The sequence below is a fragment of the Nicotiana tomentosiformis genome, chromosome 10 (genome assembly GCF_000390325.3).
Source record: "Nicotiana tomentosiformis chromosome 10, ASM39032v3, whole genome shotgun sequence".
Taxonomy (NCBI): domain Eukaryota; kingdom Viridiplantae; phylum Streptophyta; class Magnoliopsida; order Solanales; family Solanaceae; genus Nicotiana; species Nicotiana tomentosiformis.
In genome coordinates, this window is record NC_090821.1 from 29,390,562 (window position 1) to 29,416,685 (window position 26,124).

At 41.3% G+C, this 26,124-nt stretch overlaps 2 protein-coding genes across 2 annotated transcripts; both read right to left on the reverse strand.

The window, feature by feature from the left end:
- Window positions 1-2,213: 2,213 nt before the first annotated feature.
- On the reverse strand, window positions 2,214-2,792 carry LOC138899936 (uncharacterized). Its single transcript, XM_070186637.1, has one exon. The coding sequence runs from the start codon at window positions 2,790-2,792 to the stop codon at window positions 2,214-2,216; it is 579 nt and encodes a 192-aa protein (XP_070042738.1).
- Window positions 2,793-17,119: 14,327 nt separating this feature from the next.
- On the reverse strand, window positions 17,120-17,635 carry LOC138899937 (uncharacterized). The gene is made up of 2 exons (XM_070186638.1): window positions 17,528-17,635; window positions 17,120-17,344 (listed from the first exon to the last, which is right to left on the reverse strand). The coding sequence occupies exons 1-2, from the start codon at window positions 17,633-17,635 to the stop codon at window positions 17,120-17,122; spliced, it is 333 nt and encodes a 110-aa protein (XP_070042739.1).
- Between the last annotated feature and the right edge of the window lie 8,489 nt (window positions 17,636-26,124).

A 26,124-nucleotide genomic window follows, 5' to 3' on the forward strand; every position in this document is an offset into this window, starting at 1 on the left:
GTATAAAATGGTGATATCATAGTTCTTAAGAAGCTCCAACCACATCCGCTGACGCAAGTTAAGATCCTTCTATTTGAACAGATGCTGCAAACTCCAATGATTAGTGTAAATCTCACAATGGACCTCGTACAAATAGTGCCGCCAAATCTTCAAGGCGTGAACAATAGCTGCTAACTCAAGGTCGTGGACAAGATAATTCTTCTCATGAGGCTTCAACAGCATAAGCAATCACTCTACCCTCCTACATCAGAACACACCCAATACTGATCCACGAGGCATCACAATACACTGTGTATGAACCAGAAGCTGATGGCAGAACTAGAGTTAGAGCCGTGGTCAAAGCATTCTTGAGCTTCTGAAAGCTCTCCTCACACTCTTCCGACCACCTGAAAGGAGCACCCTTTTGGGTCAATTTAGTCAAGGGCGATGCAATAGATGAGAAGCCCACCACAAAACGGCAGTAATAACCAGCCAAACCGAGAAAACTCCGAATCTCCGTGGCTAAGGACAGTCTGGGCCAACTCTGAACCGCCTCTATCTTCTTCGGGTCTACCTGAATACCCTCATTGGAGACCAAGTGTCCCAAGAACGCCACTGAACCGAGCCAAAACTCACACTTGGAGAAGTTTGCATAAAGTTTCTCCTCCCTTAATCGCGGTAACACAATCCTCAGATGCTGAGCATGTTCCTCCTGGCTAAGAAAGTACACCAGGATGTCATCAATGAATACAATAATGAACGAGTCAAGATAAGGCTGAAACAAACTGTTCATCAAATGCATGAACATTGCTGGGGCGTTGGTAAGCCCAAAATACATCACAAGGAACTCATAATGGCCATATCTGGTTCAAAAAGCTGTCTTAAGAATATCTGATTCCCGAATCTTAAGCTGGTAATACCTTGACCTCAAATCAATCTTGGAGAACACCCTCGCTCCCTGAAGCTGGTCAAATAGATCATTAATACGTGGCAAAGGATACTTGTTCTTGACTCTGACCTTGTTCAACTGCCTGTAATTAATGCACATCCTCATAGTACCATCCTTCTTCTTTACAAATAGAACCGGTTCACCCCAAGGTGACACGCTAGGCTGAATAAACCCCTTATCAAGGAGTTTCTGAAGCTGTTCCTTTAACTCCTTCAACTCTGCCGGTGCCATATGATACGGTGGAATAGAAATGGGCTGAGTGCCCGGCACCAAATCAATACCGAAATTAATATCCCTGTTGGGTGGCATGCCCGGCAAGTCTGCATGAAACACATCCGGGAAATCTCGCACCACAGGGACAGAGTTAATAGTAGGGACCTCTGCACTAATATCCCTCACAAAAGCCAAATAAGATAGACAACCTTTCTCAACCATCCACTGAGCCTTCAAGTATGAAATCATTCTACTGGGAACATAGTCTATAGAACTGCTCCACTCAACTCTCGGCAACCCCGGCATCGCCAACGTCACGGTCTTCGCGTGACAATCTAGAACAACATGACATGGAGACAACCAATCCATACCCAATATCACATCAAAATCGACCATACTAAGCAGCAAAAGATCTACTATGGTCTCCAGACTCCCAATAGTAACCACACATGAATGATATACACAGTCCACAATAATAGTATCGCCCACCGGAGTAGATACATGAACAGATGAAACTAGAGACTCACGAGGCATATCTAGAAAAAGAGCGAAATACGAAGACACATATGAATAAGTGGAACCAGGGTCAAATAATACAAAGGCATCTCTGTGGAAAACCGAGACAATACCTGTAATCACAGCATCTGAAGCAATGTCATCTGGTCTGGCAGGAAGAGCACAGAAACGGGCATGGCCACCCCCTGATCGGCCTCGCCCTCTCGGGTGACCCCTAGCTAACTGAGCCTCACCTCGAGCTGGCTGGACGGGTGGTGGAGCTGCTGGTGCTGGTGCCATCGGCCGAGTACTCTACTGTGGAGCGCCGCTCAATAACCTAGGGCAAACTCTCTTAATGTGACCAAAATCTCTTCACTCGAACCTGTGCTGATGAGGCATAATGAGAACTCTGCACTGGTAGTGCACTGAATGAAGATTGACCTTGCTGATAGCTGTGTGAACCATGGCCAGGTGATGCACCACGGTGAACTGGGCGAGCCATTTAAGAATATCTGAAAGGACAACCCCTACCATGGTGGAACTGCCCCTAGAAGGAACACCGCTGAAGCTACCCTGGCTACGAGGACTCTTGTCCTCCCCTCTCGACCCGCTCCTGGCTGCGAACCATATCAATCTGATGGGCAATAATGACAAGATCATCAAAAGTAAAACCAGACACTCTCTCTCTAGTCATAAGCAATCGCAGCTGAAAAGTGAGGCCATCTATGAACCTCCTGATCCTCTCCCTGTCTGTGGGAACCAACCAGATAGCATGACAGACCAACTCTGAAAATTTCATCTCATACTTCATCATGGACATATCATCATGACGAAGCTGCTCAAACTGTTTGTGCAGCTCCTCTCTGCGGGACTGAGACATGAACTTCTCTAGACAGAGAACGGAGAACTGCTGCCAGGTAAGGGGTGCTGCGCTGACCGGCTTACGCCTCTCGTAAGCCTCCCACCAACTGAATGCAGCCCCAGAGATCTGAAAGGTAGTGAACGAGACCCCACCTGTCTCCAGAATAGCCGCCATACGGAGTATTCTCTGACACCTGTCCAAGAAACCCTGTGCATCCTCTCCCTCTAGACCACAGAAAGATGGAGGCTGGAGCCTCCCATACCTCTCCAATCTATGCTGCTCATCCTCAAGCATAGCAGGTACAACATAATCCTGAGCAGCGGCAACCGGCTAGGCTGGTGGTGCCCCCGGTGTCTGGAATCCCTGTACCACGTGCTTTGGTGTGCGGGTGGTAGGAGTCTGAGCACCTCCCCCAGCTTGAGAAGTGGCTGCTGCGGCTAGAACAGAGACCTCCTGAGCAAGACTAGTACACGCGGTCAGAACTGAGCTAAGGCCTCCTGAAGGCCTGGAATCACAATGGGCACGTGTGGTGTCTGAGCTGGTCCCATAGGCTCATCCACAACTAGAGCCTGCTCCTGAACTGGGGCAACTGGCGGATCTGCAGGTGCTTCCCTAGCTGCGGTGCGAGCTGCACCTCTTTTCCTACCGCAGCCTTTACCGCGACCTCGGCCTCTCGCGGCCTTGACTGTTGGTACCAGTGGCTGTCCATCATGCCCTGTAGTACGCGTCCTCACCAACTGTGAGAGAATTAGAAAAATAGAAATTTAGTCACCAGAATCAACAGATTCGCACGACAAGAATTCAAGAATGTGAAGTTTTTGCTAAGGGTTCTGCAGCCTCTCGAAGATAAGTATAGATGTCTCCGTACCGATCTGCAAGACTCTACTCATGACTCGTGAGACCTATGTATCCTAGGCTCTAATACCAACTTGTCACGAGCCAACACTCTAACCTGTCGTGATGGCGCCTATCGATGGTACTAGGAAAGCCGACCTTTCAAAATACTTCAATATTTTATAAAAAGGATAATTCAAAGCTTTTTCATACTATAAATATTTACAAAAACCGGAGTTTAATTCAAAATAAAATGGGGAAAGATAGCCCCAAACATCGGGGTGTCACCAAGTCATGAGTATGTAGATATCCAGTCTAATAAAAATAGTGTTTAAGTATCAATACAGGAAAGAAAGAAAACATAGAAGGAGAGACAAAGTCTGCGGATGCCGGCAGCTACCTCGTAGTCTCCGGTACTCGATCGCGCACGAAATCAACGACTTCCGTGATCAAACACACCTCGATCTGCACATGAAGTGTAGGGTGTAGCATGAGTACAACCAACTCAGCAAGTAACAGAAATAAATAAGGAACTGATAAGATAGTGAAGAGCTATACAAATACAGTTCATTTTCAATAATTCCAGCAAAGAATAGACATACTTTCAAATCCGGCAGTTCAAATCAAATATGTTTTAAACAGTTACGGTGCAGGTAAATCCGGATATAGAATCTTTCAAAAATTCCACGACAATGACAGATAGAAACTAAGTGCATCAACAAATAAAAAAGCAAGTACAACCTCTCAGGGTAACAATCACTCAACTCGTCACAACAGCTCAATCACTCGGCTATCAGCCCTCAGTACTCGCACTCAATAGGTACTTGCGCTCACTGGGGGAGTACAAACTCCGGAGGGGCTCCTTTTAGCCCACGCACTATATCCACACGGACAACTCACGTGCTGCATGGACAACTCATGTGCTGCACGGACAACTCACGTGCTATAGTATCAATATGTGGAACCGCACGGACAACTCACGTGCCGCATGGACAACTCACATGCCGCACGAACAACTCACGTGCCATAATATCCATATATGGAACAACACGGACAACTCACGTGCTGCACGGACAACTCACGTGCTACGCGGACAACTCACATGCCAAAGTATCAATATGTGGAAACGCACGGACAACTCACATGCCACAGTATCAATACCACATAGACACACCCTCGGCCTCACTCAGTCATCAACCTCTCTAATCTCTTGGGCTCTCGGAAATCACGAAGATTGGCCCAAACAAATATAACATAGTGTATCAACAAGAATCAAGAAGAGGCTGAGATATGATATGCAAGTAAAACTATGACTGAGTACAAGACAACAATCAACAAGTAATTCAATAAGTACGTGACCTCTGCGGGTCCTAACAGTACCATCACATAGCCTAAGCATGACTTCTAACATGATTTGCAGCCAAATTTCTACAACACAGGGAGAGCATATAGCTAGCAACAAGTTATTCAACTTTACAATTTCATGGAATGGACCTAGTCCCAATTTCTACGGTGCACGCCCACATGCCCGTCACCTAGCATGTGCGTCACCTCCAAAAATACTCACATAATCCAATAATTCGGGGTTTCATACCCTCAAGACCAGATTTAAAACTGTTACTTAAGTCAAACCGCGCAAAATCCTACTCTGCAATGCCTTTGCCCCTCGAATCAATCTCCAAACACTCCGAATCTAGCCACAAGCAGTACGATATAATTAATATAGGCTAAAAGAATCAATTCCACATGAAAACACGAAATTATAAGCCAAAATCCGAAATCAGCTCAAACCCGGCCTATGGGCCCACGTCTTGAAATCCGATAAAAGGCACAAAACCCAAAAGGCCATTCATTCCCGAGTCTAACCATACTATATTCATCAAAATCTGACATCATTTGGTCCTCCAAATCTCCAAAATCTACTCTCCAATTCTCAAGCCCTAAACCCCCAAATTTCACTTCAAAATCTTACTAATTAGGTGGGGAAATTAGTAGGGAATCAAGATTTATGATAAAAAATGAGTACAAGAAGCTTACATCAATAATCCCCTCGAAAATCTTCTCCACAATCGCCTAAGTCCGAGTCTCAAATGGTGAAATAAGACTAAAATCGCGAACCCTTGCTTTTTTAACCTTCTGCCCAGATTTTACGCATCTGCGGACACACTGTCTCATCTGCGCCTATCGCAGCTACGGAAACCCATCGCATCTGCGGCTAAAACTCGCACGTGCGCCCAACTGCCCGCTTTTGCAACCATTGCCGGTGCGGGAAAATCTTCGCACCTGCGGCTTCTGCTCAACTCTTCCATTGCTGCTTTTGCGGTCCCATCCCCGCTTCTGCTAGCTCGCACCTGCGGTTCCCATTCCGCAGGTGCGATTACACCAGCAACAACAACACTTTAGCTGCCCCTTTCAAATCCAAACCAAGTCGGCAACCTCCTAAATCCCGGAATCCACCCGAGGTCCTCGGGACCTCAACCAAACATGCCAACAAGTCATATAACCCAATACGAACATAGTCGAACCTACAAATCACTCAAAACAACATCAAAATAGTGATTACACCCGGATTCAAGCCTAAAGAACTTCTAAATTTCCAAATTCCGCAAACGACACCGAAACCTACCAAACCACGTCCGATTGACCTCAAATTTTTCAAAAAAGTCATATTCAACATTACGGACCTATTCCAACTTCCATAATCAGAATCCAACCCCGATATCAAAAAGTCACCCCCCAGTTTAACTTTCCAAAAAAATTAACTTTCGCCATTTCAAGCCTAAATTAGTTACAGACCTCAAATTCGCAGTCCGGACATGCTCCTAAGTCCAAAATCACCCAACGAAGCTAATGAAACCGACAAAACTTCATTCCAGAGTCGTCTTCATACACTTTTGACTACGGTAAAAATCCTGAGACTTAAGCTTTCGTTTTAGGAACTAAGTGTCACAAAACACTCCGAAACCAAAAACAAGACCTCCCGGTAAGACACATAAGCAGAAACAGATACGGAAAACATTATAAATAAGGGATCGGGGCTAATACACTCAAAACGACCGGCCGGATCGTTACAAATACTAGAGTAGAGATTGAATTACTAGAATAGAGATTGGATTACCTTTGTTGGGATTGGATTACCTCAGTAGAGATTGGATCACCTTAGCTGTAGTTGAATTATTTGGACAAAAGTCATCCTACAAGGGGGGTGCTGGAGGCTCACAAAAGGCATCCCTCGCCACAACTAGGCCGCCAACAGCGAAATCGTAAAATTTTTGCACTCCTAATGCAACAACTACTAAAACGATCTTTCTCAACTACTAAAGCAAACTTCCTCAACTACTAGAGTAATCTTCCTCAACTAATAGAGAAATCTTCTTCAACTACTAAAGTATTTTGAGACTCTCCACTCAAATATAAATCAGCCATATCCCCATATTTTAGAGGAAGAAAGTATAAGAGACTTAGCTAGAAGAAGACAGTTTATTACACAAGAGTTTTTACAAGACCGCACTTGTGAAAAACTACTGGGTTTGTTGTTGTTGTTGTTGAAGAGTTTTTATAAGAGAACTAGGTTGTATATAAGATAGGTTGGACATAAGATGATCTCCAACTACTACCAAGGCTCCTATTTATAGTAGATGAAAAGTTAGTACATATACTACTCTTATTTATTTACATAATACAAGTGGCATAAAACATGTACGACAAACATAAAAAGTCTTACAATGTAAGACACTTATTTGGCTAATAGATAAAGCATAAAGGCGTGATCATGAACTAAAAAAAAATTGCATGGCCTTAGGTTTTGGTTTTTGGTTTGGACATGACTTTTCATTGATGACAAAATGGGTCTGTGAATAGTATTTTTATGGTATTGAGTTTGGGTAAATTTATGTCTTGACATGGATGACTTTTATTTGATGACACGAGGGACCCTTGAATAGTATTTGCATGGCATATAACTTGGGGAATTTTATGGCTTTACATGAATGACTTTTCTTTGATGACATGAGGGGCCCTTGAATAATACTTGCATGGCATAGAACTTTGGGAACTTATGGCAAGACATGGGTAGGCAACTTTATTGATACATTTTTACATTTTTATGGTAACCTTTGGTGGGTTAAAGTGACTAAAAGGTGAAAGACTTGTGCAGATTGTTTTGCTTTTCCATGGTAAGTTCTTGTGGGGTAGAGTGGTGAAAAGGGAAAAGAAGGTGTGCATGCTTTTATTTTTTCAAATGGGTACTTAAGAGGTGAAAATGGTTTAAGACATTTGTGTAAATTTTTATTTTTAGGGAAAAGGGGAATTATGAAAGGGTAGTTGGCTAAAAAGGTTTAGAAGCCTTATGCAAATTATTTTTTGGCTCATGATTATGCATTATGCTTGTCTTTAACCCTTCTAACCTTCGCTTTTCCTATGGTTGACAGAGCAACTAAAAGATCCCTTTACAATTATATAGGAGGAGATGATCAAGGAAATCAAGTAACTACTATTACTGCTACTTCCTTGACCTTTCAAGAAGAGTTTCGCGTGCAGCGGGAATATCTTGATCGTGTATTAGAAGAAATGAATCTACGTATAGATTTTCTTAATACAAGCACGAGGCCAAGGGGTGAAGCTGGGGAATTTGCCCAAGCATCACATGTTGAAGAATGTGACAATGTTCGTCCGCGTCAACGACAAGCCATTTTAGAAGACACGGAGGATGAAGAAGAAGATATTTATTTGTTCAACAGGGGTAGAGGAAATCAGCAATGTCAAGATGCACAACGATTTCCTCGGGATGAGGAGTTTCGCCTATAGGTAGATCTTCCTACTTTTGATGGCAATCTGAATATTAAGGGGTTTATGGATTGGATTGCAGAAGTGGATAGATTCTTTGACTATATGGAGATTCCCGAGGAGCATAGGGTCAAACTAGTAGCCTACAGGTTAAAGGGTACAACATTTTCCTAGTGGGAACGTCTACATGACACAAGACGTCATGAAGGAAAGGGTCAAGTTCGTACTTGGTATCAAATTTAGAAACTGCTCAAGGGTCGATTTTTGTCCCCAGATTATGAGCAATATTTCTTTCTACAATATCAATGGTGCAGCCAAAGTGACAGATCTGTGTATGATTATACTACTAAATTAATGAGGCTGGCTGAACGCAACAATCTGATGGAGTTTAATAGCCAACAAGTAGCTAGATATATCAATGGATTAAATCTTGCAATCCAGGAAAAGATTGGTGTATAGATGTTGGCAAATGTTGCCGAAGCACGAAATATGGCATTAAAGGCAGAGATGATGATGCAAGAGAAGAAGGGAGATTGGAGCAGGAAGAATTGCTTTTCTTTTGCACCAACGACTGTTGACTAGGATGCACCCACCTATAATTCCCAGAAACAAGCAGAAAACATTTGCTAATGATAGAGCTGTTGGGAAAAGACCAGTGAATGGAGCACACAAGCAAACACATGTGAATCCATATGCTAGACCAACTACTAGAAAGTGCTACAGTTGTCATCAAACTGGGCATAACTCTAGTGATTGTCCACAGAGGAAGGAAATCAACATAATTGAGCGGGGATAACACATAGAAGATGGTGAAGAGGGTGATGAATTGATATGTGGGCATGATGGTGATAATGATGGCAAGGATTTTGATGAAAGACATATATATGTAGTTTTAAAGATGATACTAGTCCCAAAGAAGGAAGAGATGACTCAGCGCCACTTACTCTTTCACACCAGGTGTACAATCAACGACAATATTTGTGACTTGATAATTGATGGTGGTAGTAAAAAGAATATCACTGGAGAGAGTATAGATGCTACAATTACCAGTGGAGAAACATCAAAATCCTTACAACATTGGATGGATCAAAACAGTAGGAAATATCCAAGTAACAGAAAGATGCAGAGTTTCTTTCTCAATTGGGAAGTACAAAGATGAAGTGTACTGCAATGTGGTAGACATAGATGCATGTCATCTGTTATTTGGTAGGCCATAGAAGTTTGACAAGGATGCTCACCATTTTGGATGAATGGTGTCGACAATGAGGAATATTAAAGAAGCTAGGTTCCCGCAACCAATCCTTTCGGATCCTAGCCAAAGAGATCCTAATCTATGGTGTGAATTCCATGGGACTCATGGCTATAGGACTTGGGACTGCCGACATCTTTGAGAAGAAGTGGCAATGTTGCTGAAGAATGAAAACCTTAGAGAGTTCTTAAGAGACCGCGCCAAGAACAACTATGGGAGAAATTGCATAATGTAGACCATCAAAACCGGTAGCAGGGCCACCCCGGATGACAATCAACATAATCTTCGAAGGAAATAAAGTCAATAGGGTTACATTTTTTGCAGCAAAGAAGATGATGATATCGTTTACTCATGGCAAGAGCATCTGAGAAGTCTCAAAAGATGACGTCATCTTCACGGAGGAAGATGCTGATGGACTTTTTCTACCGCACAATGATGCTCTTGTAATTTCTCTTAATATTTTAGATTTCAAAACTAAGCGTGTTTTGGCTGATCCAAGAAGTTCCACCAATATCATGCAATGGAGAGTCCTGGAGCAAGCGAAGTTAATCGGAATCATAATTACGGAGATAAAGCTCCTAGCTGGCTTCAATCTAATAAGTGTGACAACCCGAGAAAAAATTCTGTTGTCACCCATGTCAAAGGTGCAATGAAGATTACCCTGTTCGAAGTGGTATATGGTGATATGTGTTATAATGTAATCCTCGGGAGGCCGTGGATACATGAAATGAAGGCCGTGCCTTCAACCTACCATCAACTGTTGAAGTTTCTGACACTAGAAGGGATCAAGAAGATCAAAGGTGATCAACCAACTGCAAGGCAGATGAATGCAGTGACCATTTCCAGCATCAATGGAAAAGAAACCAGCAAATAGTTATTACAGGAACCGGTGCCTTCTCCCTTTCCAATTGAAGATGATAAAGATGAGGAGTCATCAGAATTATATCAGGTGCCGAGGTATTTTCAGGTACCAAAGGAGACGGATGCAACCAAGTCAACCGCTGAAGATATCGAGCAAGTTGCTTTGTTCGAAGAATTTTTGGAAAGGAAATTCTATTTAGGAACAGGGTTGAGTCCCGAACTAAGGTTAAAACTTATAGATTTTCTTAAATCTAAAGTTGATTGCTTTGCTTGGTCGCATTCAGATATGACATGTATTTGATTGGAGATGGCGGTCCACAAGCTGAGTCTGGATCCAAACTTGCCTTTAGTAAGGCAGAAGCAACTACCGATAGTAGAGGTCAGAAACAGGTTTGTTAAGGAAGAGGTAACCCGATTACTTAACATCAATTCAATTCGAGAGGTAAAGTACCCGGATTGACTAGCTATCATAGTAGTACTGCCTAAGAAGAATAACAAATTCAAGATGTGCGTAAACTATAAATATTTGAATAAGGCGTGCCCCAAAGACTCTTTTCCATTCCCAAACATTGATCAAATGATTGGAGCTAAGGCCGGGAACGAGTTTATGAGTTTTCTTGATGCTGAGCCTCGAAATACTCTAGTAGTTGACAAAGATTGCACTAGTAGTTGAGGAAGATTGCTCTAGTAGTTGAGCAAGATTTTTTTTCCATGGTAATTTCTTGTAGGGTAGAGTGGTGAAAAGGGAAAAGAAGGTGTGCGTACTTTTATTTTTTCAAATGGGTACTTAAGAGGTGAAAATGGTTTAAGACACTTGTGCAGATTTTTATTTTTAGGGAAAATGGGAATTATGGAAGGGTAGTTGGCTAAAATAGTTTAGAAGACTTATGCAAATTATTTCTTGGCTCGTGATTACACAGTATGCTTATCTTTAACCCTTCTAGTCTTCGCTTTTCAGCTCTTGTGAATTATCTCTTTCTGTGCGGATGATCTTCCTCTATAATTCCTGCTCTTTTACTTTTCTTCTTCTACGACGAAGTACCTGTATCCCCATTTAAATTGATCTTCGCAATTTCTGCTCGATCAATGTCATAGGGGTTTGGTGAATCTTCGACAATTTCCCTTTATTCCTTAAGTGTTGCCTTAAAAATTTGACAATAGGGGTGAGTGGAAGAATAATTTCAACTTCCTTCCTCTCCTGGCCATATTTCCTCCGGAAGGTACTTATTTTTCTGAAAAATGAGCCTATGAGCTTCGGCGTACTCCTTTTCCATTGCTAGAATTGTGATTGGATAATGAAACCAAAAGGATACCATATGCATTACCTTGATAGTTCTTTTGATCATACTGAATGGCATGTGGAACATGAATATTTTGACTCCACGAGAATGAAAATGATGAAACCAATAATTTTGAGGATTGAACGACAACAAAAATATTTTTAGGAAAGGATCTAGATTGTCAAAGTCTCAGAAATCATGGCAGTTGAATTCCATGAGAATGTTGTATTGATGACAAAGATACCAAAAGAACTATAAGAGCTCCTGTGAAAAATTCTTGGCACGCGGTATGAACATCTGGCAAAATAGATATTCCGGATTAACACCAAAAAGTGCTAGTATGGAACCTCCATAGTTTTAAAAAACCTGGAGTTCATAAAATACCCTCTGCCCTAATAGGATGGACGGATCAAGAGGATCCGAAAAATAAAATAACTCCGACAGATGATGTAATGATGAAGAACCTGGTCGTGGCACATGTGAGAACATAATAATTTGAACTGCTGATTTATTCTTCTTCTTGTGCTTTTATTTTTGAAACCTTTTTGAACATTCACCTGGCCTTAAAAGGAAATTAGCAAGAAAATTATCTTTTTCTTTCAAGTGATTGACCTAAAACTCGTAGGGAGAGAACCACTGAGCCCTTATGAGAATTTGCCAACTCGGAATGATCTTTGGATTCAGCTAGAGCATCATGCGAAAAGCTTTCATATCCATCTCAATAAGAAACTCTGAGTGAATTAGGAAACAATTGAACTTTTTAATCCCCTTTTTCACTGCAAAAATCTCCTTGAAAGTGGAATGATAGTGTTGTTCAATATCCCATGGGCAATAACATGTGAAAGGATCCTTGAACCACCACACATTTTTAGCTTTGATGTCAAAGTGCACAGTCCAGTCATGGTTGGACATTATTCTATCTATCCGTTCAGAGAAATAGTCTGGATCATATCCATAGGGAGAGTGGTACTTGGGTTGTATCATATGGAAAGAAAAGGTAGTCCTCTTTGGCTTTTTAAGGTGAGAGTGGTCAATACTAATCAAGACACTTTGATCATTTTTTCTCACAATGGTTGACTCAGTGGATGTTAGGGGTTCTGGGGGCTCTCTCAATTTTTCATAATTTGTCACCCATGAATCTGGAAGAATTTTTACAAGTTCTTTTGAACTTTGTCTAGGGATCAGGGTGCATTGGGTAAATTCTTTTTGTGGCATCAACATTGATAAGCAAAGCATTACCATCACCTGTGAGAGAGAGATCCATGTCATGATTCTGAAGTCTCCATGTAATCTGATAGTGAAGAGTTGCTTGAATGGAATCCTTGGCAAGCGGGGCTTCTATGATCTGGACTTGAATCTTCAATACCTCTGTGAGATATGGTTCATATTGAGACATATTGAAATTCAGGAACATAGTCACAAATGTTGTTCCTGCATTTAGAATAACTTCAGTTTGTGCGAAGATTAGCATGTTGGTATTCAAGATACCTAGTATCAAGGAGAGAAATCCTTGCAACATCTAGTAAAAGGCATGAAAAACTTCGAAGACAACTTTTTGAAATAAAGTGTCAGTCCTTGGATAGAGATATCATTGACAAATATTTTCAGAAAATGGCAAAAATCATTTTTTGAGCTGGGTGGGGATATCAATCTAAAACAAGAATTTGTTTCATCCCTACCAATCATGTTGGCTAGTCAAACCATGACCATCAAAGAAGATTAATACCAGTCAATAACTGCTCCTAATATTGGTTACATTAGGCAAGCCATTGTTATGCTCTTGATGATATCTGTGCAAAACGATCTGCTCTGAATCAGATAATGAAGAATGATCCATCACTAAATAGAGCTTGCCGTATGTCAGATTTAATTCCAAGAAAAAAGGATTGCTCATGCCAGGCGACAAGGAAGAATTTCAAAAGGTTCAGGTTGCCAAAATTCTCAGGCGACAGGTCTAGGTTTAGAAGGAAAACAAAATACTTTAGAAAGGAGAAGGCCACACAATGCAAGGAGAAATAGTGCCTGTTTTATTTTTAATAAAATAGGACATTTTGCGAGGAACTGCCCGCAGTCCAAGCAGTCTATTAAACTTCTCTCTAAAATTGCTGATTACACAAACGCTCATTTAAATAAGGATGACGACCTTGAATCGATTTTCTCACTTAAAGATGAGCCCACAGAAGAGACTCTTTTTTCCCTGGATGTGTATGAGGAATATGGTGATGATCATTACTAAATTTCAGAACCAAATTCAAAGGTGAAAGAGTAGATCCACAGCATCACGGTGATCTCGCAGGCAGAAATCAAGGTCTATGCATCCAAGTGGGACAAACCAACACGTGTCATAGCTTTCTTTGACACCAGAGCAACGTCCTCGCTCATTAATCCTGCGGTTTTTCCAAAGGAGTATTGGGTACCGTACTTCAAGAATTTCAACACAGCCTGAAATGTAATTCTGACCACAACTGTCATTACCAAGCACCCGATCACTATCGAATTCTTCCTAGGATTGAAGTACATAACCAAATTGGTTGGGTCAGATGTCCCAGGTAAAGATTTGATTATTGGTTTTGACATTTACAGGGGTTTGCAGGACAAATCCAGATCAAAGCAAATGGGACAACATTGAAAAAAATAATTCAAGCCATATTGTGCAGTTCCGAGATTGTTCCAGCTCATAGAAGAAGATCAATTAAGGTAAATTGAAACACAAATCACACAACACTCATATGTAGAATCTCATACTGAATTCTTAACCAAATATGACAATCCTTTATGAAAAAATGAAGAGTTCTTCATTAAGTTGCCTTTCAAGAAAAATGACAATATCAATCCTACAAAGGCAAGTCACTCTGGTATGAATCCCGACCACCTTCAGCATGCAAAAATAGAGTGCCAAGAGCTAGTGAATTTTGTTCTCATCGAGCCATCAAATTCACAATGGGCATCTGGAGCATTTTCTATCAACAAAAGATCCGAGAAAACAAGAGGTAAATTGAAATTGGTAATTAATTACCAACTACTCAATCATTTTCTTTTGGATGGCAAGTTTCCCATCCGAATAAGCACACCCTTTTCTTCCAACTTGCCAAGGCAAAATATTTTTCTAAGTTTGATCTCAAATCAGGCTTTTGGCAGTTGGGAATCCACCCGGATGATAGAGAAAAACTGGTTTTTGCATTTCCGATCCTCATTTTAAGTGGAAAGTCATGCCTTTCGGTTTAAAAACTGCTCCATCTTTGTTTTAAAAGGCCATGATTAAAATATTTAAACCCATCCTCCACACATAGCTTGTTTATATTGATGATATTTTACTATTTAGTGATACTTGGGAGGAGCACATTAGTTTTCTCAATCATTTTGCATCTTTAATACAAAAAATTGGCATCATGCTTTAAGCCAAAAAAATAGTTTTGCTTAAAAAGATAAAAAGCTTAAAAAAATGGTTTTTGCAAAAAATAAAATTGAGTTTTTGGGTATGCATAATTCCCATGGAGAATACACTCCATGTCCTCATATTTCTTTGGAACTCCTCAAGTTTGACGATACTGGTTTCACGTCGAAGCAAATCCAGTAGTTTTTGGGAATAATAAATTATGTGAGAGTTTTTATTCCTATTGTTTCCACATATATTTCTCCTCTCACAAAACTGTTGAAGAAGAATGCCCATCCATGGGGAAAGGAGCAAAGTGATGCAGTTAGAAAAATAAAAGAGGTGTCCCACAGTGACAAATTATTGCACAGAAAATATTGCAGACAGATGCCAACAATGAATATTGGCACGTCGGCCGTATTTCATATTTCATGTTCACCCCTTTTATTTTCAAACATCATCATGGATTATCAACAATAAAGCATCTCTAATCAAGACTTTTAATATACATATGAGCAAATAAGAGTCTTAGTCATATTGAGCTTTCTTCCACAATTTGGAATACAAACTAGCAATTTAGACATAACTAAATTCATAATACTTCGACACGTGGTCACATTTGAATACAATCTCGAAGGATAACAAATATGATAAAAGCATATAGAATATATTTTGAACATATATCTTTTGACACAGTGTTCATTCGGAATAGTCAAATTTATAAGGAATAACTCGGAACATGAGATATAAGAGCTTGAGCAAATCATATTTATAATTTACGAGGACATCAAGGATTCGATTCTACAAGAGGAGTTTAGCCAACATACCTTGCTTTGAGCTCCCTTTAGTACTACAATGGACCGTTAATTCTAGCAACCTCAATCTATTTAGAAACATAATAAAATTGGACTATAATTAGGAAGATACTCGGGGTTTTAGCTCATTTGAGAATTTTATCAAACACTAGGTGGGTATTATGATTTCAAGGTCACCTATGGTAGATTCCTTCATCCCACAACCCAATATCTACCCTTTTGAGCTCAACAACCTTCCCACAACTTTGTTGGTACATGCATAGATAACACCCCCATACTTAAGAATCACACTCCCCCTTACCCATCTTCTACCCCAAACCCGAAATTGAAGACTAGGGCATGGAACCTTACCTCTTGGATGAAGACATTGTGCCTTTTTCTTGTTAATTCTCCAAGGCTTGAGCAAGGATTGATGAACATTTTGCTTAGGAATTCCCCCTCTTACTCTAGATCACTTTCCTTTCTCTAAAATATCAATTAGAACTAGCCAAAACAAACCCCAAGTTAATTTTATAAAAATGGGATCGGGTGAAAATTTTCAAAACTTAAACTCTACGAAGCCGGTTCTGCAGTCGCAGACCGGACCGCAAAACAAGTATGCGGCCGACAAAGGGGACCGCAGAAGGGGTCCCAAAAACTAGGTAGGACTGGACAGGTCCGCAACAGATATGTGTTTTGCAGATCAGTTCTACGATTGCATAATGGACCGCAGAACCTCCTTCCGAAGTTTTCTCATGCTAGATCTGCGATGGATTGTGCGGCCCGCAAAAAGGTTATGCGGCCACATAATGGACCGCAAAACAACCTTCAAAATTGGCCATTTCTCTGCTTCACTCTGCGGCAGATCTGCGGTCCGCAAAGTAATTCTGCGGCTGCATAATTGACTGCAGAAATGCCCTGTTCTGCAATAATTTTTCTTCAACTCCCCAACGCACTGTTCAACCCAAAAAGTCCGTACCGCTACTCACATTTCTACAACCCTCAATAACATTACTCTACCTTGGTGCAATGAAACCCCGGGTTCTAGGTGAAATTTTTATGGGGCCTTACATCCTCTCCTACTTAAGATCATTCCTCCTCGAATAAGGGTCAAAATCTTCCATTAGCATCCAATGTGGCTCAACTATTACTTCATACACCAGTAGTTCCAAATTTTTGACTAACTCCCCAAATCTCTAAAAGTTTCGACAGAGTTTCACCTATAACTGGGCCTATCCACCTGTCAGAGAACCCCAGAAACCAAACCTAACAACATATACATAATCCAACGATGCAATATAACATGAAAACGACACCAACTGTGGCCTCATGAGCAATATATTACTAAAAAGGAACACCCTTAACATCAACTATACAAGTGAAACATAATTCATAGAAGGTAAAATCTTAACATTTTCATAGAACACAACTTCATAAATACATAGTTATTCAAACAAATGAGGGTACTTCTTCTTCATTTCTTCCTCGGCCTCCCAGGTGGTCTCTTCGACCTGTTGGTTTTTCCATAACACTTTCACGAAGGCAATTTCTTTATTTCTCAGCTTACGGACTTGCCTATAAAGAATGACAACTGGGATTTCTTTATAAGTCAATTCCTCATTAACCTCAATAGTCTCAACTGGAACAAGAAGCGACGAGTCTCCAACCACCTACTTCAACATGGATACATGAAACACCAGGTGCACTAAAGACATCTCTGGAGTTAGTTCAAGCTTGTAAGTCACCCGACCAATCCTCTGAATGATTCTGTACAGTCCGATATACCTCGGACTCAACTTCCCTTTCTTACCAAACCACATTATACCCTTCATGGGGGAAACCTTCAAGAATACCCAATCATCCTCTTTGAACTCCAAATCCCTATAACGTACAACCGAATAGGACTTCTGATGGTTCTGAGTAGTTTTCAACCGTTCTGCAATGATCTTAACCTTCTCCATAGCCTAATGCACGGGGTCTAGCCCTATCAACTCTGCTTCCATATTCTCAAACCATCCAATGGGAGATCTACATCTCATACCATATAAAGCCTCGAACGGTGACATCTGGATGCTAGCATAATAACTATTATTGTAGGCAAATTCTATGAGTGGCAAATGATTATCCCACCTACCCTTGAAGTCAAGAACACAAGCACGCAACATATCCTCGAGCGTCTGAATGGTCTGCTCTGCCTGCCCATCGGTCTGTGGATGAAAGGCTGTACTAAAATTCACATGAATACCCAAACCTTGCTGAAATTTCTTCCAAAAATTAGCCGTGAACTTTGCCCCTCGATCTGAGATAATGGAAACTGGAGTGCCATGCAACCTGACAATTTCCTTGATATACAACTGAGCATACTGTTCCGCTATGTCAGTAGCCTTAACAGGTAAGAAGTAAGCTGATTTTGTGAGTCGATCCACAATCACCCAAATCAAGTCGAACTTGCGAGGAGTGCGAGGTAGTCCTACCCCAAAGTCCTTATTGTTCGTGTCCCAATTCCACATTGGAATTTCTATGTTTTGTGCCAATTCACCGGGCCTTTGGTGTTCTACCTTCACCTGCTGGCAATTTAGACATCTTGCCACAAAGTCTGCTACATTCCTCTTCATATCATTCCACTTGTAGACTTCCTTAAGGTCATGGTACATCTTTGTAGAGCCCGGGTGCACGGAATACCTAGCATTGTAAGCCTCGGTCATGATTCTTTCTCGAAGACCATATACATTTGGAACACATAAACGCCCTTGGTACCTTAGCGTACCATCATCCATACCAAGAGAAAAAGCCATAGTATTATGATTATGAATCCGCTCCTTCAATTGTACCAACAATGGATCATCGTATTGCTTCTCCTTGACTTCCACAACAAGCGATGATTCATCCCTATTTTGTACGAGCACCCCTCCTTCACTAGAGTCCGCAAGATGAACTCCCAAACTAGCCAACCAATGAACCTCCTTGGCCAACGGCCTTTGATATACCTCCAAGTGAGCCAAACTACCCATAGATTTCCGGCTAAGAGCATCTTCCACAACATTAGCCTTCCCCAGATGATATAGGATATCAATGTCGTAATCATTGAGTAACTCAAGCCATCTTCTCTGCCTCAGATTTGATTCCTTCTGTTTGAAAATATATTGGAGGTTCTTATGGTCCGTGAATATATCCACATGGACCCCATACAAATAATGACGCCAAATCTTCAATGCAAATACCACCACCGCAAGCTCTAAATCATGTGTTGGATAGTTCTTCTCATGGTTCTTGAGTTGCCTAGAAGCATAAGCTATCACCTTGCCAAGGTTTTTCAATACACACCCAAGTCTGATTCTTGAAGCATCGCAATATACCACAAACCCATCTGTATCCGCTGGTAGGGTCAACACCGGTGCCGTAGTCAATCTTGATTTCAACTCTTGAAAGCTCTTTTTACAAGCATCTGACCATTGGAACTTAACCGCCTTCTGCGTCAATTTAATCAATAAAGAGGCAAAAGTAGAGAACCCCTCCACAAATTTCATGTAATACCCAGCTAAGCCCAAGAAATTGCGAATCTCTGTTGGTGTTGTAGGTCTAGGCCAATTCTTCACTGCTGCAATCTCTTGAGGGTCAACCTTAATTCCATCTCGGGAGACGACATGACCCAAGAATGTGACAGATTCAAGCCAAAATTCATACCAGGGCATTGTTTAGCCCAAAAGACATCACCAGAAACTCAAAGTTCCCATACCGAGTCCTGAAATTTGTTTTCAGAATATCACACTCCCTGATCTTCAATTGGTGATACCCGGATCTTAAATCAATTTTGGAGAAGTACTTAGCACCCTACAATTGGTCAAACAAGTCGTCTATCCTTGGAAGCGGGTACTTATTCTTGATCGTGACCTTGTTGAGCTGCCGATAGTCGATAAACATCCTTAGTGACCCATCTTTCTTCCTTACAAAGAGAACCAGTGCACCCCAAGGCGACACACTCAGCCGGATAAAACTCTTCTATAACAAATCCTTCAATTATTCCTTTAGTTCTTTCAATTCTGCCGGTGCCATTCTATAAGGCAGAATAGATATATGTTGTGTGCCTGGCATCACAACAATCCCAAAATCAATCACATGGTCTGGTGGAATCCCATGGAGCTCACCAGGAAAGACCTCCTGAAATTCATTCACAACTGGCACAGACACAAGTGTAGGTGCCTCAGCATCGGTGTCCGTAACCCGGACCAAATGGTAAAAACACCCCTTGTTGATCATCTTCGTGGCCTTAAGGTAAGAAATAAACCTACACTTCGGCACCACATCATCCCCTTCCATTCAATAACTGGCTCATTTGGAAATTCAAATCTAATGGTTTTGGTTCGGCAATCAAGCTTACCAAAACATGAATAAAGCTAGTCCATCCCCATTGTTACATAAAAATCAACCATCCCTAATTCAATGAGATTGGCCATGGTGTCCCGATCACGCACCATAACAACACAATCCCTGTAAACCCGCGCGACCACAATAGACTCACCCACCGGAGTAGACACAGAAAACGGCTCATGAAGCTGTTCCGGTTCTATCCCAAATTCCATACCAACATAAGGAGTGACATATGACAAAGTGGAACCGGGATCAATAAGGGAAAATACATCATGATATTGGATAGTCAATATACATGTGACAACATCTGGGGAAGCCTCTGAACTCTAGCGACCCTTCATAGTATAGAAACGGCTGGGTCCTCCCGAACTCTGTGCACCACCCCTAGTTGCACCACGCCCTGCGGGTGCTGGAGTGTCTCGAGCTGGAGGAGGTGTTGCGAATGTAGTAGCTGTAGAATTAGATGGTTGTGCCGTACCCATGCCCATACCCTGGCGGGACAAACGACAATCCCTCTGAATGTGGCCTCTCAACCCGCACACGTAGCATATGGGTAGGTCCATGTTGCTGATCCCTAAGTGAATCTTCCCACACCTAGGGCAAAGGGGCCTTATCTATTGCTGTAATCTCCCACCAGGCCGACCCTACTGGTAAGATCCCCTGCTGCCCTGACCGGGCCTAAAAAAACTCCACTACTGCTGACTGGGCCCTGCTGGCTGTGCACTGACAGAAGACTGAGCAAAGGACTGGGATGGTCCTGATGACCCTCCCCTAAATACCGACTTACTACCACCATCATCAGAAGAACCCCCAAAGTTATCTACAGACCGAGCCTTATTGCTACCCTCTCGCTCCACTATATTCTTTAACTTGCGGTTCTCTGTGGCTTGAGCAAACGCCACCATCTTTCCGTAGTTCATATCAGAATTCAAGGCGGCTATAGCGGCCTCATTAATAACCAAGGGGCTGAGGCCCTGTACGAACTAGTGCACTCTAGCCTCCATAGTGGGCAACATATAAATAGCATACTTGGACAGGCACGCAAATCTCATATGATACTCCCACACACTCAGGCTACCTTGCCTCAGTCTCTCAAACTTGACAACACGGGTTGCCTTAGTCTCGTCAAGCAAGAAATGATCAATGAATGCAACGGCAAACTCAATCCACCTCGTCGGAAGGATACCTTCCTCACAGGACTCCTCCCACAGTTCAAATCAAGAATATGCCACCTCTTTCAGGTGGTAAGAAGCCAACTCCAATGCTTCTGTCTCAGTAGCACGTATAACTCGAAGAGTCTTGTGCATCTCATCAATGAAGTCCTGGGGGTCATCCTCGGGATTAGTACCCGTGAACACTGGAGGATCTAACTGAAGAAACTTGTTCACCCTGGAACTAGCAAAATCCCCTGACTGACTGGAATAAGTAGGTGCAATATTCGATCTCTAGGCCTGGGATGCAACTATCTGAGCCAACATTAGTATGGCTCCCCTAAGGTCTACCTCAGAAACACCGGGACCGGAAGCTTGGGCTGGAGGAGGAACTAGAATATCAGCTAGAGGAATCGCTGCACCCTTAGTAGGTGTAGGAATTGGTGTAGTGTGAGCAGGAGTAGTAGAATCATGCAGTGTAGTAGTCTGGGGAACATCCTCACCCCTCGGGTGCTCACTCGCATCATCAAGTATAGAATCAACTTCCACTACTGAGGTGGCATTGGCTACTTGGCCAGTTCTTGCCTTCTTCCTAGGTGCCATGTACTGAAAATCAGAGCAATGCACGAGTTAAATGAGCAATAGTCTTATAATCAGCTTTATCGCACAATCTAGAACATCGAAGAAGGGTGTTATTCCTAAATGCCCAAGTAGCCTACTAATTATAGATATGGTCGAAAACACACCGATAAGGACTCTACTAGACATGGATCCGAGACATCCTAGGACACTTTAAAACTTTAGGCTCTGATACCAAGTTTGTCATGCCCCGACCTCGGGGAGCGCGACCGGCGCTCAACTGAGATAACCCAGCCGAGCAAGCATGTACAATACCTTCTACCCGAACTCACTCATGAATTAAAGAGAATATCTATTTCATTAATTAGACAATAAGGAGGATCATGTGAACAACACCAATTTATTATCATTAGTTACATCATTTATAAGTCTCAAAATACAATACATTTTCATAGTTTGAAGTGGAACATGTGGTACAAATACACCCTTACAAGTTTGACTCTCCCAACACCACCATACAACCAGCACTATGTCTACATAGCCTCTATTAGATACAAAAGAGTACGATGATTGTGCTGGCAACAAGGCCCCAACTATACCTCAAAAAAAAAAATACACAAGGAACAAAAGATACACGACCCCGAAATGAAGTGGGGCTCACCAAGTCAGCTGGGAAGAGGGCGTACCGCTATCGCTGATCAAAGCCGCCTGCTGTGGAACCAACTGCATCCACTAAGGATGCAGCGCCCCCGGAAAAAAAGGATGTTAGTACATATGGAATAGTACTAGTATGAATAACTAAACACCCTCTCAATAGAATGAGTAATAAAGCAAGGAAGAACAGTTATAGATTTAATGGGATCCTCAAACAACACCAAGATATCAAGTTAGGAGCACGACAAGTTTTCAAGTAAATTTCCATATTTTAGGTTGGGAGATCTTTAGTACCGATATACCACCGTGATTTTGGAACGGAGACCAATCACAGACCGATCGGATAGGCCATATCACCCAAAGAAATAAACCACAATCACAATCACTATCAAGATCTCAATCACAATCTCAAGCACAATCACCACCATGTGTGCAGCATGGCATCCAATCTCGACCCGATCGGCTAGGCCGTCTCACCACAATGCCGTGTGGATCTACATCACCCTTTGCTAGCAATAATCTCATCCCATTTAAGGGGAATAATCTCATCACATCAATCTCATCCCAAGTAAAGGGAATAATCACAATCCACTCCTATACCGGCATATGTAGTTTTGGGGTTAGGTTATTTCAACCTACCCTTCCTAAGTGACTAACGATAGTCCCAAATGTTTATTATATAATGGACTTTCAGCTCATTTCATATTCTTTTACTCATCTTTTCATTTCATTGGCACTAGTGGCCACAAGTGTAATATCATTCTTGGCACATCAACCATATTTCATATTTCATGTTCACCCCTTTCATTTTCAAACATCATCATGGGTTATCAACAACAAAGCATCTCTAATCACAAATTTTAATACACATATGAGCAAACAAGAATCTTAGGCACATTGAGCTTTCTTTCATAATTTGGCATAATAACTAGCAATTTAGATATAACTGAATTCATAATACTTCGACACGTGGTCATATTTTAATACAATCTCGAAGGATAACACAATATGATAAGAGCATTCAAAATATATTTTGAACATATATCTTTCGACTCAGAGTTTATTCGGAATAGTCAAATTTCTAAGGAATAACTCGGAACATGAGACATAAGAGCCAATCTTAATTACAACTTATGAGGATATCATGGATTTGATTCTACAAGAGAGGTTTAGCCAACATACCTTGCTCAGAAGCATTCTGCAGTTGATTCACACTTTTTTCTTTCTGGCCTTCTTGTTTTTCTGTTTGGGCACCCGGTAGTATTTTGCTAGTTCCTTAAGGCATTCTAGGAAGGAACATTCAATATCCCATGGGCATAGTCCAAGTGCACAGTCCAATCATGGCCGGATATTATTACATGTATCCATTCAGAGAAATACTCTGGATCATATCCATAGGGAGAGTGGTACAACACTATCTCAAATTATGTCTAACATATCTTCATCTTCTTGTCTTGTACGTTCTAGTGCAGCTACTAATATGTCTCCTACTCTATCAAAAACCCTTACAAAAAAATATGATTACTTGTATGAAGTAGAAGTCTTAGACGAAAATCAAAAAATTTTATCTACCTATTTGCCACTCATAAATCCCAAATCCGCTTTTGCTAAAAACAATTGTCTCAATGGTTTCAAATCTGCTCTTTGGTCCAACCAAGGCCTAATGGTGTTAGAGGATATGTTCCTTATTCTAAACTTGACCAGCATCATCTATGCAACACAAGGAGAACAATTCATCACTTTGCAGATCCCTGAAGAGTTTCCAAAGCAATGGAAGAATTACGGTTTCACTCACATACACTTTGGAGCTGTCCAGATAGCATTAACTTATCATGGACGAAAAGGAAAACCAGTTGTTGCAAGGATTTCTTTCCTTGATACCAGGTATCTTGAATACCAACATGCTAATCTTGGCACAACTGAAGTTACTCTAAATATAGGAACAGTCTCTGTGACTGTGTTCCCGAATTTTAATATATCTCTATATGATCCATATCTCACGGAAGGATTAAAGATTCAAGTCCAAATCCTAGGAGCCCTACTTTCCAAGGATGCCATTCAAGAAACTCTTCACTATCAGATTGCATGGAGAGTTCAGAATCATGCCATGGATCTCTCTCTCTCCCAGGTGACGGTAACGCTTTGCTCATCAATGTTGATGCCACAAAAAGTACTACCCAATGCACCTAGATTCCCAGACAGATTTCAATAGAAGAACTTGTAAAAATTCTTCCACATTAATGGGTGACAAATTCTAAAAAATTGAGAGATCCACCAGAACCCCTCACATCCACTGACTTAACCATTGTGATAAACTATGATCAAAGTGTCTTGATTAGTTTTGACCACTCTCACCTTAAAAAGCCAAACAAGGCTACCTTTTCTTTCCATATGAAATAATTCCATGTATTCTTTGAGCTCTGATTTAACATCATCCCAAATAGGATAAGTGGAAGAATAATTGCAATTCTTTTCTTCTCCTGGCCATATCACCTTTGGAATGTGTCTGTTCTCCTGAAAAATCATCTCTTGGGCTTTAACAGACTTTTCTTCCCTTGCTTGAATTGTGTCTGGGTAATGATAGCAAAGAGAAACTATAGGGATCACATGAATGGAGCTCTAGACAATGTCAAATAGCATGTGGAACATAAATATTTTGGCTCCACTAGAATTAAAATGATGAATCCAAAAGAACCATAAGAGATCATGTGGAAAATTTCTAGCATGTGCTGTGAAAACTTGGCAATATGGATACTCCGAATGGATAATGCCTGCCCTAAAAATAGGGATTTAATAAAAGTTCCCGCTTCCAAGCAAGATGAACAGATCAAGAGGATCCGAAAATACTAATAGCTTCGGCGGGTGATGTGATGACATTGATGAGGGATTTGGCCTCGGGGCCTCTGAAAACATGAACATTTGGCTTGTCGACCTCTTCTTTAATTCCTGGCTCTGATACCATAGGGGATGCGTGTAGTGCTACCATAGGGGGTGGGTGTAGCACCATGAATCATAGAGATCAGTAAAATACTAGAGTAAAGATTGGATTACTAGATTAGAGATTGGATTACCTTCGTAGGGATTGGATTACCTTGGTAGAGATTGGATCACCTTAGCAGTTATTGAATAATTCGCACAAAAGTCTTCCTACAAGGGGGGTGCTGGAAGCTCACAAAAGGCGTCTCTCGCTACAACTAGGCCATCACAGTGAACTCGGAAAACTCTTGCACTCCTAATGCAACAACTACTAAAGCAATCTTTCTCAACTACTAAAGCAATCTTCCCCAACTTCAAGATCAATCTTCCATAACTACTAGAGCAATATTCGTCAACTACTAAAGTATTTCGAGACTCTACACTCAAATATAAACTAAACATATTTCCATAAGGAAGAAACTATAAGAGACTTAGCTAGAAGAAGATATTTTATTACCCAAGAGTTTTAACAAGTGAACTAGGATGGGCATAAGATGATTTCCAACTACTACAAAGGCTCCTTTTTATAGGAGATGGAAAGCTAGTACATGTACTACCCTTATTTAATTACATAGTACAAGTGACATAAAACAAGTACAACAAACATAAGAAATCTTACAATGTATGACACTTATTTGGCTAATAGACAAAGAATAAAAGCATGATCATGAACTAAAGACAAATTGCATGGCCTTGGGTTTGGGTAAACTTATGGCTTGAGA

Coding starts and splice junctions, on each gene's coding strand:
- LOC138899936 (XM_070186637.1), bottom strand. CDS start 2,792: ATGCTTGAGGATGAGCAGCATAGATTGGAGAGGTATGGGAGGCTCCAG.
- LOC138899937 (XM_070186638.1), bottom strand. CDS start 17,635: ATGGAGAAGGTTAAGATCATTGCAGAACGGTTGAAAACTACTCAGAAC. Junction 17,345..17,527: donor AGTTCAAAGAGGATGATTGG/GTATTCTTGAAG, acceptor ATGTTGAAGTAG/GTGGTTGGAGACTCGTCGCT.